The sequence below is a fragment of the Excalfactoria chinensis genome, chromosome 2 (assembly GCF_039878825.1).
Source record: "Excalfactoria chinensis isolate bCotChi1 chromosome 2, bCotChi1.hap2, whole genome shotgun sequence".
In the NCBI taxonomy this organism is placed as follows: Eukaryota; Metazoa; Chordata; class Aves; order Galliformes; family Phasianidae; genus Excalfactoria; species Excalfactoria chinensis.
This window is the reverse complement of record NC_092826.1, coordinates 66,078,661-66,096,610: the sequence shown is the minus strand read 5'-3', so window position 1 is coordinate 66,096,610 and position 17,950 is coordinate 66,078,661. Positions and strand designations below refer to the sequence as shown.

General features: G+C 42.2%; 1 protein-coding gene across 8 annotated transcripts; it reads left to right on the top strand.

Moving 5' to 3' along the window:
• The first annotated feature begins 6,993 nt into the window (after positions 1 to 6,993).
• Positions 6,994 to 16,862, top strand: UPP1 (uridine phosphorylase 1). Of its 8 annotated transcripts, none has more exons than XM_072328991.1 (8): positions 6,994 to 7,081; positions 8,211 to 8,275; positions 11,289 to 11,356; positions 11,821 to 11,979; positions 13,003 to 13,117; positions 13,884 to 14,093; positions 15,401 to 15,547; positions 16,195 to 16,855. In XM_072328991.1, the coding sequence occupies exons 2-8, from the start codon at positions 8,242 to 8,244 to the stop codon at positions 16,332 to 16,334; spliced, it is 873 nt and encodes a 290-aa protein (XP_072185092.1). In that variant the 5' UTR covers positions 6,994 to 7,081; positions 8,211 to 8,241; the 3' UTR covers positions 16,335 to 16,855. The 8 variants fall into 8 exon arrangements, with proteins under 8 accessions (XP_072185092.1, XP_072185090.1, XP_072185087.1 ...); XM_072328989.1 differs by having other exon boundaries at positions 11,286 to 11,356; XM_072328986.1 differs by having other exon boundaries at positions 11,239 to 11,356.
• Positions 16,863 to 17,950: the final 1,088 nt, after the last annotated feature.

Here is a 17,950-nt window from a genome sequence, read left to right as displayed (position 1 = left end):
AATGCAGTTACTGGCTAGCTGGCAAAATTTTCCAAATGTAAGAGAAAAGTTTAAGATACATGAGGCTGTATCTAAGATGGGGAAATAAAAGAAATACCATATTATGTTAAACTTGAAAACAAACAAACAAAAAAAAGCAGATAATTGTTCTGTGGGTTATGTTCAGACACGTTGAAACCTTTAATTTTAGTTTTGTAGCAGAGTTTTTAATATAATTTTCTAGGCTGCAGCACCAGGGGATGTCAGAGCTGGAGCTTATTGTGTTGAAACTTTACCAGTGGAAAAACTCTCTTGTTATAAAAGGGCACTAAGGAATAAACCTGTGTGAAGAATCTGTGTATACATAACAGGCAAATTATTAATACCCTTGGGATTTCAGCCTCATCTGTATTTATTTTCTCACAAAAGGCAGTAGCCACCAGTAGTAGCTCATTGTTCTGGGAAAAATAAGCACCATTTCATTATTTTTTTTTCCATAATTATCGAGTTATAGGAATATACTGACTCTGTCAATTCAGTTATGTTCACGTAATACAGCTTTTGGTTAATATTCTTTATTTTTTATGTCTATAAAATGGTATTATAGAGTTGGGCTTCTTGTTCCCACTGATGATAAGCTGCAACGTTGAAAAGAATACAGCACAATAGTCTTTGTAGCATAATTAACCTTTGTGAACTATCAGCATTAGTTTTGCTTTTCAGTCTTACTTTGATATTCCAACTCTAGGAGAAACTTTGTTTTACAAATACTGCTTTCAGTTAACTTATTAGAAATGCTGTACTGCTTAATAATGTAAAAGAAAGGAGAAATGGGGAGATGATTAAACTCTACTGTTATATTGTTTAACGGTGAGGCAGCAAAATCTTTTCTAATTCTCATCAGTCGAGTAAGAAATTCTATTTCTTCTTAAAAATATATTGAATTCATTTCAATTTCATTTCTGTAGACAGCTTTCTGTAAGGTGGTTGGTACGCATTTACTTGAGGTTGGAGACCATAATGTCATGAGAAAATAAGAGTACGGGTATTCAAAAGTATTCACAAATTTATAGATCTCCTGCTCACCTGGACTTAAAGGTGCTTGATGAATAAAAGCCTGAAAAATCAATTTCACAAAGCAAGAATTCCTGTGAGAGTGTTTATACCTCTGGTGCTGCTAACTTGAAGATGAGAATTCCAACCATCTTCTTTTTTGTTATGGTCTCCTTTTCTTGTTGGGTTTATGAAAAGTTTCCTAAAGTAATTTTATTGCTTTGCATAGCTTGATGTGTAATCCCTCTTCAGTGATCTTGAGTGAGTTTCCTCTGTATTGGAGTTCTTGTCCAAAACTGTATTTGGGTGCCTATTAAGGTGGTGAGGTGCTGGCACAGCTGCCCATAGAAGCTGTGGTGCCCCATCCATGGAGGTGCTCAAGACCAGGTTGGGTGGGACTCTGGGCAGCTGAGCTGGTGGGAGGCAGCCCTGCCCATGGCAGGAGTTGGGGCTGGATGGTCTTCAAGGAGCCACTCTATGGTTCTGTGACTTTTTTTTTTTTAAAGAACTTATTAGAGGCAGAACAGCGAAGATCCTAGCTTAGTAATTCAGCACTGTTCAAGTGCTTTCCTGTAGTTGTATTCTTAGTAGTTTGTATATTGGTGGTCTTTATTTTAAAAGTGTAAGCCATACCCTAATTTTAAAATGATCTCTTCTTATCTTGCATACCATGAGGTATTGCCCAGAGGACATTCCTCAGATTCTCAGAAGTTTCCTTAGTGTGCCATTAATGTATACTCAGCTTTCCTTAGTCAGGCCAAGGAGGAGCTTGCTCTGCACTGTCAGACAACTGAGTCTTCACAGATCAGTTTGAATACCATGAGTTAAAATATTAACAACCTGAAGTGCTGTTGGAGACAGATTTCTTCTTATAAAAGCAGGTGGCAAGCCCTGGAATTTGAGATTGCACGTTCAGAATAATGGAAAGCTGCAGCAACAACAAAATTTACAAGTTCTTCAATAAGCATCAAATAAAAGTAGTGTAACAAACCAGAAAGTTCCAAATGAATTCACGGGCGGAGAAGTTTTCTCAAGTTCACCTTATTTCACTGATTATGTTATTTTGTTTGCTTTACAGTCAACGCAGTTAAGGTTAAGTTTTCAAAGTCATCAGCAGTTGCACTTAATAGCAATGGGAGTTATTAATTTTGGAAGGGTTTTCAGAGAGCTGCTGAAGTAAAAAGCTGGGCACTCACTCACAAAAATCTAGCATTACTTGTTTGAAATGCTGGAACGTTTACTTAGCTGTATTGTGCTTCATCTCTGAGCTGAATATCTTTAATAAATGACATAATTTCATTTCTTTTTCCATACTGATTGCTTTGTAAGCCCTAAAATAAAACAGAAGTGCAATTACATTTTATGAATCACATCCAAGTGTACTGAATATGTGAATACTTCTAATTCCAGATTGAAATTTGAAAACTGTTTGGCAGTTTAGATACATGAAGAATAACTTTCCTTTTACATGCAGCCACTTAACTGAAGGAACATCTAATGGCTATTCTCATTGTAATGTGACTGAATGTGTGCATCATTCTCATTTCTTCCATCCTTTTAGACTACTTTAAATATAAACCCATTTCTTTTGTGCTGCAATGAAAAGAAAGAAAAAACACTGAATTGGTTCATTCATTTCTTAAGCATCTGTGATGTCATTGACTGCAGCATATATGTTTCTTGAGAACTCATGTCTGCATTGAACGTGCAGATTGCAGTTGAAAAAGATGTAGGATTGATCCTGATTTTTTTTCCCATGAACAAATAGCCTGTCCGCTATTCTCTATTTGAGTTCTTTGCATATTATTTTTCAGATTGTAGTTACATATCATCTAGTAACCTGGTTCTTATTTATTTATTTATTTATTTATTTATTTATTTATTTATTTATTTATTCTTCCTTTTAAAAAGAAAAAAGAAATGGAAATCGAGAGTTCAATCTTGTCACTTTTTGTCCTATTAATAGTTTTGATGATGCTAAAGTCCAGATTGATGGAACAAACAAATTGTGGTTGGTGACAGTATGAAAAATTGGCTTCAGAGGTTGATTATAAAAAATCTTGTGGTGAGCAAGAAAATACTCATTTGATAATAGTAGGACTGTCAGCCTCCTTTTCTATAGATGCCATTTCTGATCCATGGAGTATTGAGTACTGCTTTCATAGCCCTCCATATCAGAGCTCTAGGGATCCCAAAGCCCATCACAGGTGTTAAAGAAAGAGGCAAAGAAGATATAAAGCATCATAGAATCATAAGGTTGGAAGGGACCTACAAGGTTGTATAGTCCAACTGTTTTCCCATTACTGTAGCAACAGCAAACCACTAAACAATATCTCAGAGCTCCTCCTCGCTCTGTTGCCTGTGTCCCTGTTTATGAGGTGACCATCCTTAGCAAGTAACAAACCAATATTATCTCCGTTCCTCTGTTTGCTGTTAACATAGTTTTTAGAATCTCTTTTTGTTGTCCCCCCACTGTACTGACAAGCTTCAACTCCAACATAGCTTAGTCTAGGCTGCACATATTTTCTCCTTACAATGGCAGATGGCATCTCTATAGTCTTCTGGTGTTGCCTGACCTTGCTGCTGTCTGTCATACACTTTCTTTTTCAACCTAAGCTCTAGAAGAAGATCCCTGTTCATCCAAGCTAGCCTCCCATCCTGCCTGTTTGTCTTCCAGCATTTTGGAACTGCTGTTCCTGTGCTCTCAAGAGGTTGTACTTAAAAAGTGAGAAGCATTGATGGATCCCAATGTCTTCAAAAGCAGTTCCCCAGGGGACCTCACTATCTAGTTCCTTGAGCAACCTGAAATCTGCTCTCCTTATATCCAGAGCTGAAGTTTTGGTGGCAGTTTTTCTCCTGTTGCCAAAGATTTAAAATTCAGCTGCTTCATGATCACTACGACTAAGGCTTTCTACAATTGCTGCTCCATCTCTGAGACCCTCTCTGCTTATGATCAACAAACCTATATAGGTTACTCTGAAAGTAACGCCTCCTGTTTATTTCTGTGGAAACTATAACAGATACAAAGAGCATTATTTTATGGAGCAAATTCTCAGCTACAAAACACTATTTTCCAACGCAGTCTCCACCATTAACTGCATTTTCAACAGTGATGATCAAGACCTACATGCTGCTCTTGTAAAATTCTGCACCAGTGGAAGTGACCTGCTGTTGCCACTGCTGAAATGCACCACCCACCGCCTCACTGCGCTCACATCCACTGTTTGTTCTCCATAAACATTCAACAAGTGTCAGTGAATGTCAATGGGTGCTACTCTTTCTGCATGGAGGAATTCAGTGCCATGCCTTTGCTTCATCTTGCTTGTCAGACACCAATCTATCAGACTGTCCCTCTGCTGCCATCCGTCACACAGCAATAAAATGCAATATAATATTGGCAGGAAAGTTCAACCTCTACTGTTATACCACCAATATCCACCTCTGACACTGTAGAGCAACACCATAAAATAGGAGGCATTACTTTCAGAGCAGTCCCCCATAAAGACAAGAGTGGTTTGATCTAGAGGGCTTGCATAGTTCCTTAATGACTAATTCATCAGTGTTGTCATCCTCACTGGGCGATCTATAGTAGACTTGCCCAGTGACATCTGCTTTATTTGCTTGTCCCTTAATCCTTAACGAGAGGCACTCAACTGTGTCATCGCCAACTAAGAGCTCTGTAACCAGCTCCTCCCTCACATACAGCACCAGTCTTTGCCTTGCCTGTCCCTGCTGAAGGCCCGGAATGACACACAAGTCATCCATCATGACACAGAACTCTTCCCACCAGGTTTCACTCCTGTCAATGATGTTGTAACTCTGGGGCTGAGCCAAGGCTTCTAGCTCCTCTTGCTTGTTTCTCATGCTATGTGCATTGGTGTAGAAACATTTCAATATACTTTGTTGTACCCAGCACCTCGCGGAGCAGACTGAAGGATCTCACTACCACACTCTCAAAGTTTGGCATGTCGTCCCATAGCTCATCACTGGCAAGCTTAGTTTTATCCTTTTCCCTCTTCAAATCTGGTTTAAAGCCCCAGTAACATCTGTGCAAAAAATCCTTTCCCCCTTCTGAGAAAGATACTTGCAGGACTGGTGTTGTGTAGACCATCCTTTGAAGAAAAAAACCCAAATTCTGTTGGTTACACTAGCATCAAAGCCACACTTGTATCTGGTCCAAGGCCAGTCCAAAGGGTCTGCCTGTTGAGTGTTGTTCCCTTCTACCAAAAGGGTAGAGGAAAACACTACCTGTGCCCCCAGTGCTTTAGATAGTTGCCCCAAAGCCCCAAGATCCCTTTGGATTGGCCTTGGACTTCTTGCTACCTCATTTCCTGACATGGAAAACTACTAATAGTGGGAGGGCTGTATTAGGCTAGTAATGTCTATTTCTTGTGATGTCTTTTACCTGCGCCCCAGGGAGGCAGCAAACATCCCTATGGGTTGGGTCTGGTCAGCATATTAAGCTTTCTATTCTCCTAAGAAGGGAGACACCTATGACAACAACCCTTCTTTTCTTCGTGACAGAGGTGATTGTGATATATGGGACAGGCTGACTTGCCCTGAGTGACCCTTCCAGCCAGACTGAACCTTCATCTACACCACTGCTTGCCTGTTCATCAAGTTCCTGAGCCTCATATCTGTTGTAAGGGGGCATCTGGGAGGGTGGGGTAGGCAGAGAGGGGATTCACCTGCTACCCTGAGCAGAAATCTATCTTCACCTTCTGTCTTTTCTTCTATCTGCTTCTGTCTCCCCATGTCTCTTGAGTTCCCTTCTTCTACCTTGTAGTAAGAGGCAGGGGATCCCCTGTTTCTTGTGTTGTGGCTGACATATCAGACTCAGGGATGGGAGAGCACCATTCTGCAAGTCCATCTCCTTCTCCAGGTCCCTGCTGCCCCTCAGCCTGCCCACTTCCACTTGGAGCTCTGGTGGAGCAGGTTCTGCCTCCAAGGGAATTTTCCGAGCTCACACAGTGACCTTTGGATTAACACTGTTTTTCCATCCTACAGGCAGATCTGCATCTTCAGTGCTCTGCAGCTGTTAGTTGGTGGACTGAATGTAATACCTACAGTGATAAAGGCCTTTGCTATGGTCCCACATCATGTCCTTATCTCTAAATTGAAAAGGTAGATATTTGATGGGTGGATTATCCGGTGGATAAAGAATTGGTTGGAAGACTGCAGCCAGAACATTGTAGTCAGTGGTTCTTTATCTGAGTGGAAGCTGGTGACGAGTGGTGTCCCCTTGGGGTCCATCTTGAGTCTGGTGCTCATCAGTATCTTTATTGATGCCACAGCAGGACTGAGTGCACCCTCAGCAAGTTTGCTGATGACATCAAGCTGAGTGGTGCAGTTGTCACAACAGAAGGAAGGGATGCTATCCAGAGGGACCTGGACATGCTCAAAAGGTAGGCTCACGTGAACCTAATGAGTCTCAACAAGACCAAGTGCAAGGTTTTGCACTTGGGTCAAGGCAATCCCAGATATGAGTACAGACTGAAAGAAGAACTCATGGAGAGCAGCCCCGTGGAGACAAACTTGAGCGGATGAAAAGCCGGACATGAGCCCAGAGTGTGCACCTGCAGTCTGGAAGGCCAACTGGGCTGTGCCAAAAGAGGGGCGGCCAACAGGGAGAGGGAGGTGATTGTCCCAGCTGTGCTCGGCCCTTGTGAGGTTACATCTGGAGTATTGCATACAGGTCTGGGGCCTCCAGAACACGATGTAGAACAGGGTGTGAGTGAGTGCAGAGGAGGGCCGTAGGGATGGTCAGAAGGCTGGAGCACCTCTCATATGAAGAAAGGCTGAGGGAGCTGTGCTGAACCCGCAGCCTCGAGGCAGAGAGCCGAGGAGCAGCTGCAGGACACCTCTGCCACTGCCGCACAGCGCTCAGTCGGCTCTAGCACCGCTCAGCCGGCGCGCAAGGAGTTAACCGCGCCCGGTGCCGCTCTCCTTCGGGGCGGGGCTGCCCAGCCCGCTGCCGCAGACGGGAGGCAGAGGAGAGCTGGAGCTGTGTGAGCGTTCCGCGTGGTGTTCGCTGTCCCGTGGCTCTCAGGTGAGACCTCGTCCCGAGGGGGAGGCGCTGGAGGGTGCGGGGTCCGCGTCCCCCCGGAACGCTCGCGGTGCTCCGCTGCGGCCTCTCGCATCGCCCCGCCGTAAGGATGCCGGGCTGGTGCTGAGCGGGGTTGTGAGCGTTACCTCCCGTTTGGTGCGGAGGAGAACTGTATGAACGGGTTTATTGTTTTAAATGAGGGAGATTAATCATCCTTTATGAATTTTAATACACTTCCTTTATTCGGCGGCTTTTAACGCGCAGCCTTCATTTTTCTCTCACCCGGTTCTTTCTCGGCTCTGTCCAAACGCATCTCTTTCGTGATTGTAGTGTCTCCGTGCGGTCCGTCCCTTTGTAAGGGGGGGGGGGGGAGGAAGGCTTTGTCACTCGGGGCTTCCTGGAAGGGCATCCCCGGATAGTGCTAGCTTTGCATCTAGTCACCGCTGAAAATGATAGCAGATGATTCATTCTATATGTACAACTGTGTCATTGTATCCGTACCAGAGCCCCAGTGATACAGTTACAGAGAGCGCAGAAGGGAGCAACGTGATCACTTATGCGCTTATTTCGTGTAGGTTAGGGTAATGGATTAGAAAAACGGATGAGGGAGGGACGGGAGCACTGTTATTTCTGGGATTCTTTGGTCGCCTTCACGCTGCGGGAGGCACAGATAGAAGTGCTCTTAGGGTTACGAGGAGGAGCTTCGGGAAGAGGAGGTGATGAGTTAGAGGTTTCCTGGAACTCGTCTTTCGGGCGTAAGACGGTTAGAGAGGAACTGCGGGGACCGGCCGGAGCCATCGCAAAGGAGGAGCGGCAGCGAGAGGAGCGGTCAGAGCCCCCAGACGTGGCTCTCTCCGGCAGGAAGGCAGGTGCTGCTGGACGACAGAAGCAGTGGTGAGGCGGGGGGTGTGTTAGGAGGAGGGCAGGGAGGATGCTCAGCCGTGAAAACAGCGGGTGCTCATTTTACCAGAGTTACAAAAGCTGTAGTGTGGCGGAATTGTTTGTTTTTTGTTTTAGTATTTGTGACAGTGTCGTCTGTGTAGGGGGTTTCTAGCAATGTCAGCGATGCTGGCTTTACAGATCAGACTGTTCTAATGCATTTATAGCCAATTATTTTAAAATATAATCTTAGGTCCAAGCACACATGGCTCCTGGTCTCTCAAATGAGAAGAAAACAGAAGATGGACAGTCTTCAAGGTGAGACTGAGAAATTTCCTTTCATGTTCAAGTTTGCTCTTACCTCCCTTCCCAAGCTCTAAAATTCATTACGCAGCTGTTAAGATGTGTTATATGGATAGTGACAGAAACATCAACACAGATTGCTTTTCTGGAAAACCATTTTCATTTATCATGGCAGTGAATTTTTCAGGCACAGATGATGCTGTGATGGCTTTGAGTCCAATGTGCTGTTAAAATGCTGACTTTGGTTGCTGCCTGTAGCTTCACTTGCAGCCCACAGAGATAGAACACAAATTTCAGTCTGTTTGTCTCATCCTTTAACTCATTTTAGTAAAGCCATGCGTGTGCATTTAGCCCTCAGATATTCACGTTCTCATGAACCCCCCAATAAATATAGGTGCTTTGAGCAGCGTGAGGGAATAAATTGTCTGCTCCACTGAGCCCAAGATTTTTATCAAGCAAACTTTGCCTCTACTGTAAATACAGGGCATTGGCTCCATGTGCAGATAGCAATATGCTTACTTTTATTGCCCATTACCCCAGGGTCCAAGTCTGCAATTAGATTTGGATGGGCAGATAACAAGCACAAGTCAGTTACAGTGTTTAGATGCAGTGAGACTGTGGGGTGAGAGCACTGCTGAAGGATAGGAGATGAAGGAGGTAGAATGCAGACACAGCTGAGGAAGGAAGCTGTAGTTGGGCCGGGCAGGAAGACAGCAGTGCTGGCACGTACCAATTGAGCTTCACAGCCTTTTAATAGAGGCCTTGCCTTTTTCCAGTTTATTTCCTGGAGAGAAGGTTTTACTGCTGGTACGCTCGTAAAGAAGGAAATATATTTTGCATGTCTGAGAGCGAACTGTGAAGTGATTTCAGGTCATATCCTCCATATATCTAATAGCCGTTTCGATAAGGATCAGCCCAGCCAGCTATTTGTTCTGCATTAGCGGCCCATTAGGTGTTGGCAGAGAGTCCCATGAAACCGCTTGGAGAAGGTAGCCTGGGAATTGTGCTTAAGGGGCTTGTCAGTCTCCTGGGCGGTGTGCACTGTGCTGAAGTGCCATAACCTGCTCTTTGTTCCTCCTGATCTCACTGTACCAAACTGCTTTCCTTAGGTAGTGGATGAGCTGGGTGGAAGGAGAAGAGCCTCTCACCATGTCAGACTGCTCTTTCAGTTACTGAGAGCATTAGGCAGTGGTGGACAGAGGCAAAGAGTTTGGGCTGGGGTGCATTATATTGGCTGTGGCAGTTGCTTTGCTTTTTAAGGAACACAGATTCACAGAATCACAGTATGGCCCAGGTTGGAAGGAACCTCAAGGATCATGAATGTCCAACACCCCTGCCAGGCAGGGCCACAAACCTACCCATTTAATACTAGACCAGGCTGCTCAGGCCGCTATCCAACCTGGCCATGAAAATCTCCTGGGACAGGGCATCTACAACCTCTCTGCTGTTATCTACCCTTTCAAAGAGTTGACTCCCCTCCTGATTATAGGCTCCCTTTAGGTACTGAAAGTCTGCAATGAGGTCACCCTGCAGCCTTCTTTTCTCCAGGCTGAACAAGCCCAGCTCCCTCAGCCTGTCTTCGTAGTGGAGATGCTCAAGCCCTCTGGTCATCTTTGTGGCCCTCCTCTGGACCCTCAATTGGACAATTCAGTGAATTCAGTATGAGCATGTAGGCAATTTTAGGCTTCTTAAGGTAACAATAGATCCTGCATAGAAGTGGTAGATAAAGACGTAGGACCAACAGGAAAGTACTGCCCTTCTGGGGAGGCATTAGAAGACAGACAGAATAACCTAAAACATCTAAATAACACAAACAATTATGTTTAGGCTTCCGAGCTTTTTCTGGAAAGTTGTTTTTTATTTTTATTTTTTTTTTAATTTTTTTACATAAACTTCAGAGAAACTCTTTCATTTGTCCCCTCTGACAAACTAGTCCAAATTTGCTGAGCCATGCTGTGACTGCAATGAGTGTTCATTAAGCTATTAAGTCATTTTCTTTTGTCTGGAAGATACTTCGTTCTTTATTTAATCTCTCAAAAACTGCTTTGAAGTTGATTGGCATTTTACTTCAGCTTGCTATGACTGACTCATATTTCCTACCTGTTTCAGCTGAACGTTAAACATGGAGTACAGAGAGAAGGAAGATGTTTTATGAGTCATTTAGTTTGCTTAGTTCACCACCAAATTTTCCATGAAGGCGGTTCCACATGCTAAATAGTTGAGTTTTCTCTCAATGCTTTGGCATTTCCTGGTTTTCAAAAAAGTTGTCTTTTTTAGGTGTATCACTTCCTTACAAGAGGCAACATAAGAGGAAATGAATTCTTTTTACTTTTCCCTCTCCTTCCATTTCTTCTTGTATTTTTCTTCCATTTTTCATTTGCTCCTTTCCTGGCATTCTCTGCACTCTCTTTAGTGATTTCAGGACATAGGTTATTTTCTCCTGGCTGGGTGACAGAGTAAACAGTGAGGCAAATTGCCAGAAATTCTGTTTGGGCCTGTCTATGAAGCTCAACTCTTTCCACCTGACCCAGGTAGCTAGGAGGATCTTTCAAAACACACGGGTCAAGTTTGCTTTTCAGCTTTGCTGTATATTGTCAGTGTACTAAGGTGGTCTATCGAATATCCCCTAGCCTTCCTCCCATTGCTCTGCTCACCTCAAGGCCCCACCCTGGGTCCCAGCTTGATATTGTTCAAGCTAAAGGTTGCACTGTTGTAAATTTTTGACTGCCTGGATTTTTCTTCAGCACTTGCATCCTGCGCAATGAATGGAATGCTTAGTATCAGGTGTGATTCATTACATGATGGAAGAAGGTTATAAAATTTAGGATTTCCCTAACGTAATTTGTGTGGAACCAAGATCAGGTAGTGTAGGCATGCTTAAATGTGGCATTTCCCAAATTTTACTGCAAAGTTAGGATCTGTTTGGTGTAAGTTTTTGTATGTATTCTGTATGTTCCACCATGCTGCTGTCCTGACAGAGAAAATTCTATCCATCTGTGCAACCCTCACCTGGAAAAAATGAAAGAAGACATCCTATACCATTTTGCTCTTGGGACCAGTACCCATGATTTTCCTGCACTGTTTGGAGATGTAAAGGTAAGAAGCTGCATTTCATTCAGCAAGCTTAAAGCTTTTCTGCAGAAGATAAAAGTAGATCTGTCTTCTAAATAAGATTAAACAAGGCAGCATATTGCCAATTGAGGGAGGAATGGAAAGGGGATAAGACTTGCGGGTTTGTTTTTTTTACTATCCATATCAGCTATAATAGTTTCTGACTGTCTCTTTTCAGGAAGCATAAAGACAAATACTGCAGTCTCTATTCAGTTAGAAGTCCATCTTTGCAGCCTTGAAGTCAAAATCTGTATTTTACTAGTTCAATCAGGTTGAAGGCCTTTGAGTGCTGTATTGAAATTTTTTTGTGTGTGCTTTTTCTTAATGGCCTTTTAGAATGATTGAGAGAAGATCCATGTCTGTGAGTAGCTTTGTGTTAAGGTGACAGCATGCTCTTGTTTACCTTTGCATGAATCATCCAATGTTTTCTTGAATGCTATCCGCACCAGTTTGTGTGTGTAGGAGGAAGTCCTTCACGGATGAAAGCTTTTATTGCCTACATAGCTGAAGAACTTGGTCTTGGGAGCCCTGGTGGTGACTACCCCAACATCTGTGCAGGAACTGACCGTTATGCCATGTACAAAGTGGGACCTGTTCTGTCAGTCAGTGTAAGTGACCTTTAGGAAACATAATGTAAAACTGTCTATCAAGATATTACACATACATCAGATATTGAACAGTGATGCTGTTCAAAGTAGAAAATACGAAACATGTTTCTTTTAAACACTTCTGATGGAGTTCGGTTTTTATGTGTTTTCATCCGCGTTCAGAATAGTCCTGTTGCCTAATTAAGAGTTTTTGTTTATCCCTTTCTTATAAAAGGGCTGGTCCCCAAAACACTGATGCTTTTCTTGCCTTCTTTTCCCTCAGTGTAACCCTGAGACGTTGTAAAGCCTTATAAGCGTTTTGAGCAGAATCGCTGCTGCCTCATCCCTGCTTTTTATCTTGAATAATGGAATCATCACTTGATATATGTGGGACACTGGAAAAAATGCATCTATTGCATATACCTACAGTGGCATTTTCAAATGTGCTAACATAGCTTATGATGGGCGTAACTTGAGACTTGTGCCACCAACCCGTGTATGTTCTCTAAAAATTCACACCTTTAAGTTGTAGATGCAGTTACACACTTGAATTGCAATAACGTAACTTTAATATCATTTTCACCTTCTCCCTTGACATCATCACGCGAGCTGCAGTGGACTTGCATTTGAACTTTGTGACTAAATAAACAATGGTTGTATTTTAAAAAATTTAGCTTAATTAGTCACTAGCATTTCAGGTTGGTAAAAAGAGGTTTTTTTTTCCCCATGTTTAAGAAGAGACCTGGGGTGAAGTAAACTTATTCTAAACTTAAGAAAGGATGCTGATTATACTTTCAAGAGCATTCGTATTTTATAAGTCAAGATTATTAGAAATACTGAACATCATCCATAGTCCACAGATTCAATGGGAGTCCTTCTGTTTACTGTTCAAAAGCTTTTCAGTAGGCCTATGAGTGTTTTCTGATGGTGAGTTAAGTGGCATTTGGAAAAAAGTATCAAGAAGGAGATAGTGCCTAACTCCTTCCATGTATATATTTCATTGTCTATGTGAATGTCGAACATGAATTTCTGCTTTCATTTCAGCACGGTATGGGCATTCCTTCTATTTCAATCATGTTGCACGAGCTGATCAAACTGTTGTATCATGCCAAGTGTTCCAACATAACCATTATTCGCATTGGCACCTCGGGTGGAATAGGTATTTCCCCTCTTGATTTCCTTTTTTCATCAAACCAAAGCATCTCTGTTGGAGAGCAAAGTATTTCTCCTCGAGTTATTGATGTTCAGAACAGATTTCCACAGCAAATTGTCTGAGTACATTTAATCATACAATGGAATAACAGAGCGGCTTGGATTGGAAGGGACCTCAAAGCCCACCCATCCCCAACCCCATGCCACAGGCAGGGCTGCCTGTTGCCAGCTCAGCTGCCCAGGGCCCCATCCAACCTGGTCTTGAGCACCTCCAGGGATGGGGCACCACAGCTTTTATGGGCAGCTGTGCCAGCACTTCACTGCCCGCTGAGTAAAAACTTTTCCCCTAACATCTCCCCTCTTTTAGTTTAAAACCATGATATTTCTTTTATTTCCTGGGTCTTAATGTCATTTCATTTCAAAACAATAAATAATTTTACAAGAAAAGGTGGTATCTACCTCTCTAGATAGATCGCACTTAAGCAATCTGACAGAGGGAGAAGGACATTCCTGTACTGTATAAAATAGCAAAAAGAAGAAAGAATATATGATGAATAAGTCAAAATTTCATTTTTGTTTCCAAATATATTTGCAGTAATAAACTGAGGTGGTGAGGCATACACAGGCACACAAAAATCTCTTTGTGATTTCAGGGGTAAAATGATCACTTTTAAAAGAAACAGGATTGGGTGAAGATGTGTGTTTTTTGTCTGTGGAAGCTAAGCATTATCTGTATCTGTTTCTGAAAATGCATCTGTTTCTTTCCATTGCAGGTCTGGAGCCAGGCTCAGTGGTTATAACCAGGCAGTCAGTAGATGCCACCTTCAAACCTCAGTTTGAACAGGTTGTTCTGGGAAAGACTATAATTCGCAGCACAAATCTAGATGAAGAGCTGGCTAAAGAGCTGTTACAGTGCAGTAAAGAAATCAATCAGTTCAATACTGTCATTGGAAACACTATGTGCACTTTGGATTTCTATGAAGGTATGGCTGCAGCAGTCTAGCAGAAGCATGGATTGACATGCAGACATCAGGTGCTTCTCTGATGTCTCAAATCTGTTAACAAAATCTTCCAAATCTCATGAGAATGGGTTGAAGACAGCAACTAATGCTGCTTTCTCAAGCTGTTACTGGGTGTGTGAAAAAAGGTGCAATGTGCAGGGGGATGCATGCTCTTCATAGTCTTCAAGATGGGTCAGAAGCAGGCAGTGTCAGCTTGTGCATGTCTTCAGTCACCAATTGCAGAGCCAAGCTGCACTGAAAAAAGGAGCCAGGAATGTTTTTTATACAGACAGCAGGAGCTGAAAAGAGGCTCAAGGACATGAGTTTCAGAATACACCTCCTGAAAAGAAATAGTAAAATACTGTGTCATTTAATTATGCTGTATGTAATGTGCTGCCATTTTACCTGTAGGTGTTAATCTCAAACAGTCTGAATAAATTGTTATTTCCAAAGAATGGTATTGCACAGAATTGGAAGGGTTGGAAGGGACCTTTGGAGCTCACCTAGTCTAACCCCCCTGGCAAAGCAGGTTTCCTACAGGAAAATGTCCAGGTGGGTTTTCAATATCTCGAAAGAAGGAGACTCCACAATCTCTGGGTAGATTGTTCCATGGCTCTGCCACCCTCACAGTAAAGAAGTTCTTGCTCATGTTCAGATGGAACTTTCTGGGTTTGTGCCTGTTGTCCCTTGTTCTGTTGCTGGGCACTGCTGAAAAATGCAGGCTGAACGGTCCCAGCTCTCTCAGCCTTTCCTCATAAAGGAGATGCTCTGCACCCCTCATCATCCTTGTAGCCCTCCAATGCGTTCTCTGTAGAAGTTGCCTGAGAATTAGTATTAGCTATTTAGCAGAAGAGACTCCCAATTACTAAACTCTTGAAGCTAGTATCAGGAATGCATTTTCAGGCCTGTTGGTTTTTCCAAACAGTGATTAAATACAGGAAAAAGTGCTGCACTTCCATACAGCTTAAAGCAGATATAGTTTGCTGCAAGATTCTGACACGTGCCCCATGTGGGGAAAACCACTTGATATATTCTTCTGTTTATGAGTTTGAAAGTTTAAGCTGGAGAAGACCAGTAAAGTTATTGTGAGTCACATGATAAAGAATGCAAGTAATACATAGAAGCTCCAGCAACAACTGAGTCACTTTTTTGTCTTATTTGTCTTTGGGGACGGGGGAAGATGATAGTAAAATCTAGACACTGTGTATGGGAAACTGCAATAAATGGGTATTTTAGAAATTTAACTTGGTTCATGACTTCATCGATATTTCTGAAAAATGTCTTCGCAGGACAGGGCAGGTTGGATGGTGCAATCTGCTTGTATAACGAGGAAGAAAAACTGCAGTATTTGAAGGAAGCTTATGATTCCGGTGTCAGAAACATTGAGATGGAATCTTCTGTCTTTGCTGCAATGTGCAATCTCAGTGGTGTCAGAGGTAAGCTAACTTTAAAACTGCTTTATTCAAGGAGAATTCAGGTTAAAACTATCAATGGGGTACTGACATACCTTCTGCATAATATACCATCTGCACAAAACAGGTCTGGTTGTAGAACTGTTACTACGATTGCTTGATTGGAGTCATATGTATTCAGAATTTATGCAAACATCTTCTCATAGTTCTTGTACTTCAGTTCTGGTCAATTGCTATTCCAGCCGTTGGCAAGCGCATAAGTCATAAAAGAACCTAATTACCTTGTAGCACTGATTTGTTTTCCTCAGCTAGGCTTTGAAGTTTGCTGGAAGCAACTGATTAATTTAATCAACCAGATGGTTTTAAAATGTATTGTGCTAAAATCACCATCTACCCTTTTGTTGATTTGAAAGCAGATTTTGTGCAGACTTATGGCTGTAATTCTTAAACAGTTACAGACTTTTGGCAGCATCATAAATCTTACCTAACCAATAAAGTGAGATTTTAATTATTATTGTTATTTTTTTTACATGAGCCAACTATTTTTCAGTAAATTACAGGATAAAAGAATAAGCAATGATAGTGTTCTTACACGTGTTCAACTGTTTACGGCTTTAGACTGTCTGAGCACCAGAGTGCCATACCTAACTAATATGTCTTTTCATTTCTAGCTGCTGTTGTGTGTGTCACTCTACTGAATCGGCTTGAAGGGGACCAGATCAGCAGCTCACACGATATACTTGTGGAGTATCAGCAGAGACCGCAGAAATTAGTGGGATATTTCATTAAGAAAAGTCTTGGGAAAGTATGACGTGTCCGTCTTTGGTTTTCAGAAGCCGAAGGATTTGCACAGCAGAAGTTGTGGTCACAACCTCTGTGCATTAAAAGTTTTTTTTGCCTCAGAATAGCTTTCAGCATTCCATGTATATGTGGAAGTTAATCATTTATGTCAGTGTGCTTTGGGAACTGAATGTGCCGAATGCACTTCAGTTAAGATTAGTTATTGTTGCTAAGATTTAAGATTCCCTTTACCGAATGGAAAGTGGATCTGTTGTGAAGGACAAGCTTGCTGTGACGTATGAGAAAGCTTTATTTATCCCTGCTGCTGAAGGAAAAGTAGGAAGAAAACAAAGTACTTCTTTTGGAAAGTACTTGAGAACCACCAGATTAAAATTAACTTAAGAATGGTAATAGCTTCCTTGTTGTTTTTAAAAAATATATAAAGTTATATAAATTACAACCACTGCCTTTGTTGATTCACTTTGTGAAGAAAACTTTGACTGAATGCACTTTGTTTTTTCCAGACTTTGGCAAATAAACAGTATTATTTTCATATGGTAATATTTCATTGAATTGCAAAGTGTGAGACAGGATTTCCTCAGCATTAAGGATTTGACACTGAGCTGTTGAATGTCTGTACTTCCTAGATACCGATCCAGCAAGGTAATTTGTAGCCCATTTAAACTACATCATTGGGTCAGTACCCAGGGAACACTTTTGCTGCAGTAAGTTTGCATGGAAGGGCATGAAATCTTTCGCTGAATCGTTGCTCCTGCTGCCTGAAGGCAAAGTCAGAGGCGTTCAGGAGATACACAGCATCTTCTCAGGACTGCATGATGCAGTTCATTTTCTTCCTCCCACTTTGTTTCTTTTTAAATTTGTTTTCATCTCCATGTCTGCAGGATGTAGCACTCCCTCTTGCAGTGGTTTCCAGTTCTGCCAAACTGGAGAATACCTCCCGAATGCACCTGCAACTGAAAGTGTCTGTGTTTGTCTTTCTTCTGTCTTTAACCTAGGTTGTTTTAGTGTTTTTGGTTTTTATTTTTAAAATCAGGGTCATTGCCTTGCTGCTGCAGTTAAAAGTATGTGATCAACTAAAGAAGAATGTGTTTCTCTCTCTCTCTCTCTCCTGCAATGAATAGTCCCATTCTAGTAGGAGTCACAGATCAAGAGACTCAGACCAAGAACAGTTGTACCTGTCAGCATGAGACTGATAGCCAACAGGTACCATAAGGGGAAGTTGAAAAGAACTTTGAAAAGAGAGTTCAAGGGAGCATATGAATGGAAGGGAATGTCTGTTTAAATGGGTGGATAGTGGTAGGGCAAGGGGGAATGAATTTAAACTGAGATGGAAGGTTTAGGTTAGATATTAGGAGGAAGTTTTGGTGTCACACTGGAACAGGTTGCCCAAGGAGGTTATGGATGCCCCATCCCTGGATGCATTCAAGGCCAGGCTGGATGTGGCTCTAGGCAGTCTGGTCTGGTGGTTGGCAATGCTGCACATAGCAGGGGGGTTGAAATGAGATGATCCTTGTGGTCCTTTTCAACCCAGGCCATTCTGTGATTCTATGATTTAGTTAATGTAAGTTTATTTTGATGACAGTAGTCTGCAACCCTTTGAGAGCACAAGAGTTAGATAAGAAAGGG

Coding starts and splice junctions, on each gene's coding strand:
- UPP1 (XM_072328986.1), top strand. CDS start 8,223: ATGGCTCCTGGTCTCTCAAATGAGAAGAAAACAGAAGATGGACAGTCT. Junction 8,276..11,238: donor GAAGATGGACAGTCTTCAAG/GTGAGACTGAGA, acceptor CTGTCCTGACAG/AGAAAATTCTATCCATCTGT. Junction 11,357..11,820: donor CACTGTTTGGAGATGTAAAG/GTAAGAAGCTGC, acceptor TATCCGCACCAG/TTTGTGTGTGTAGGAGGAAG.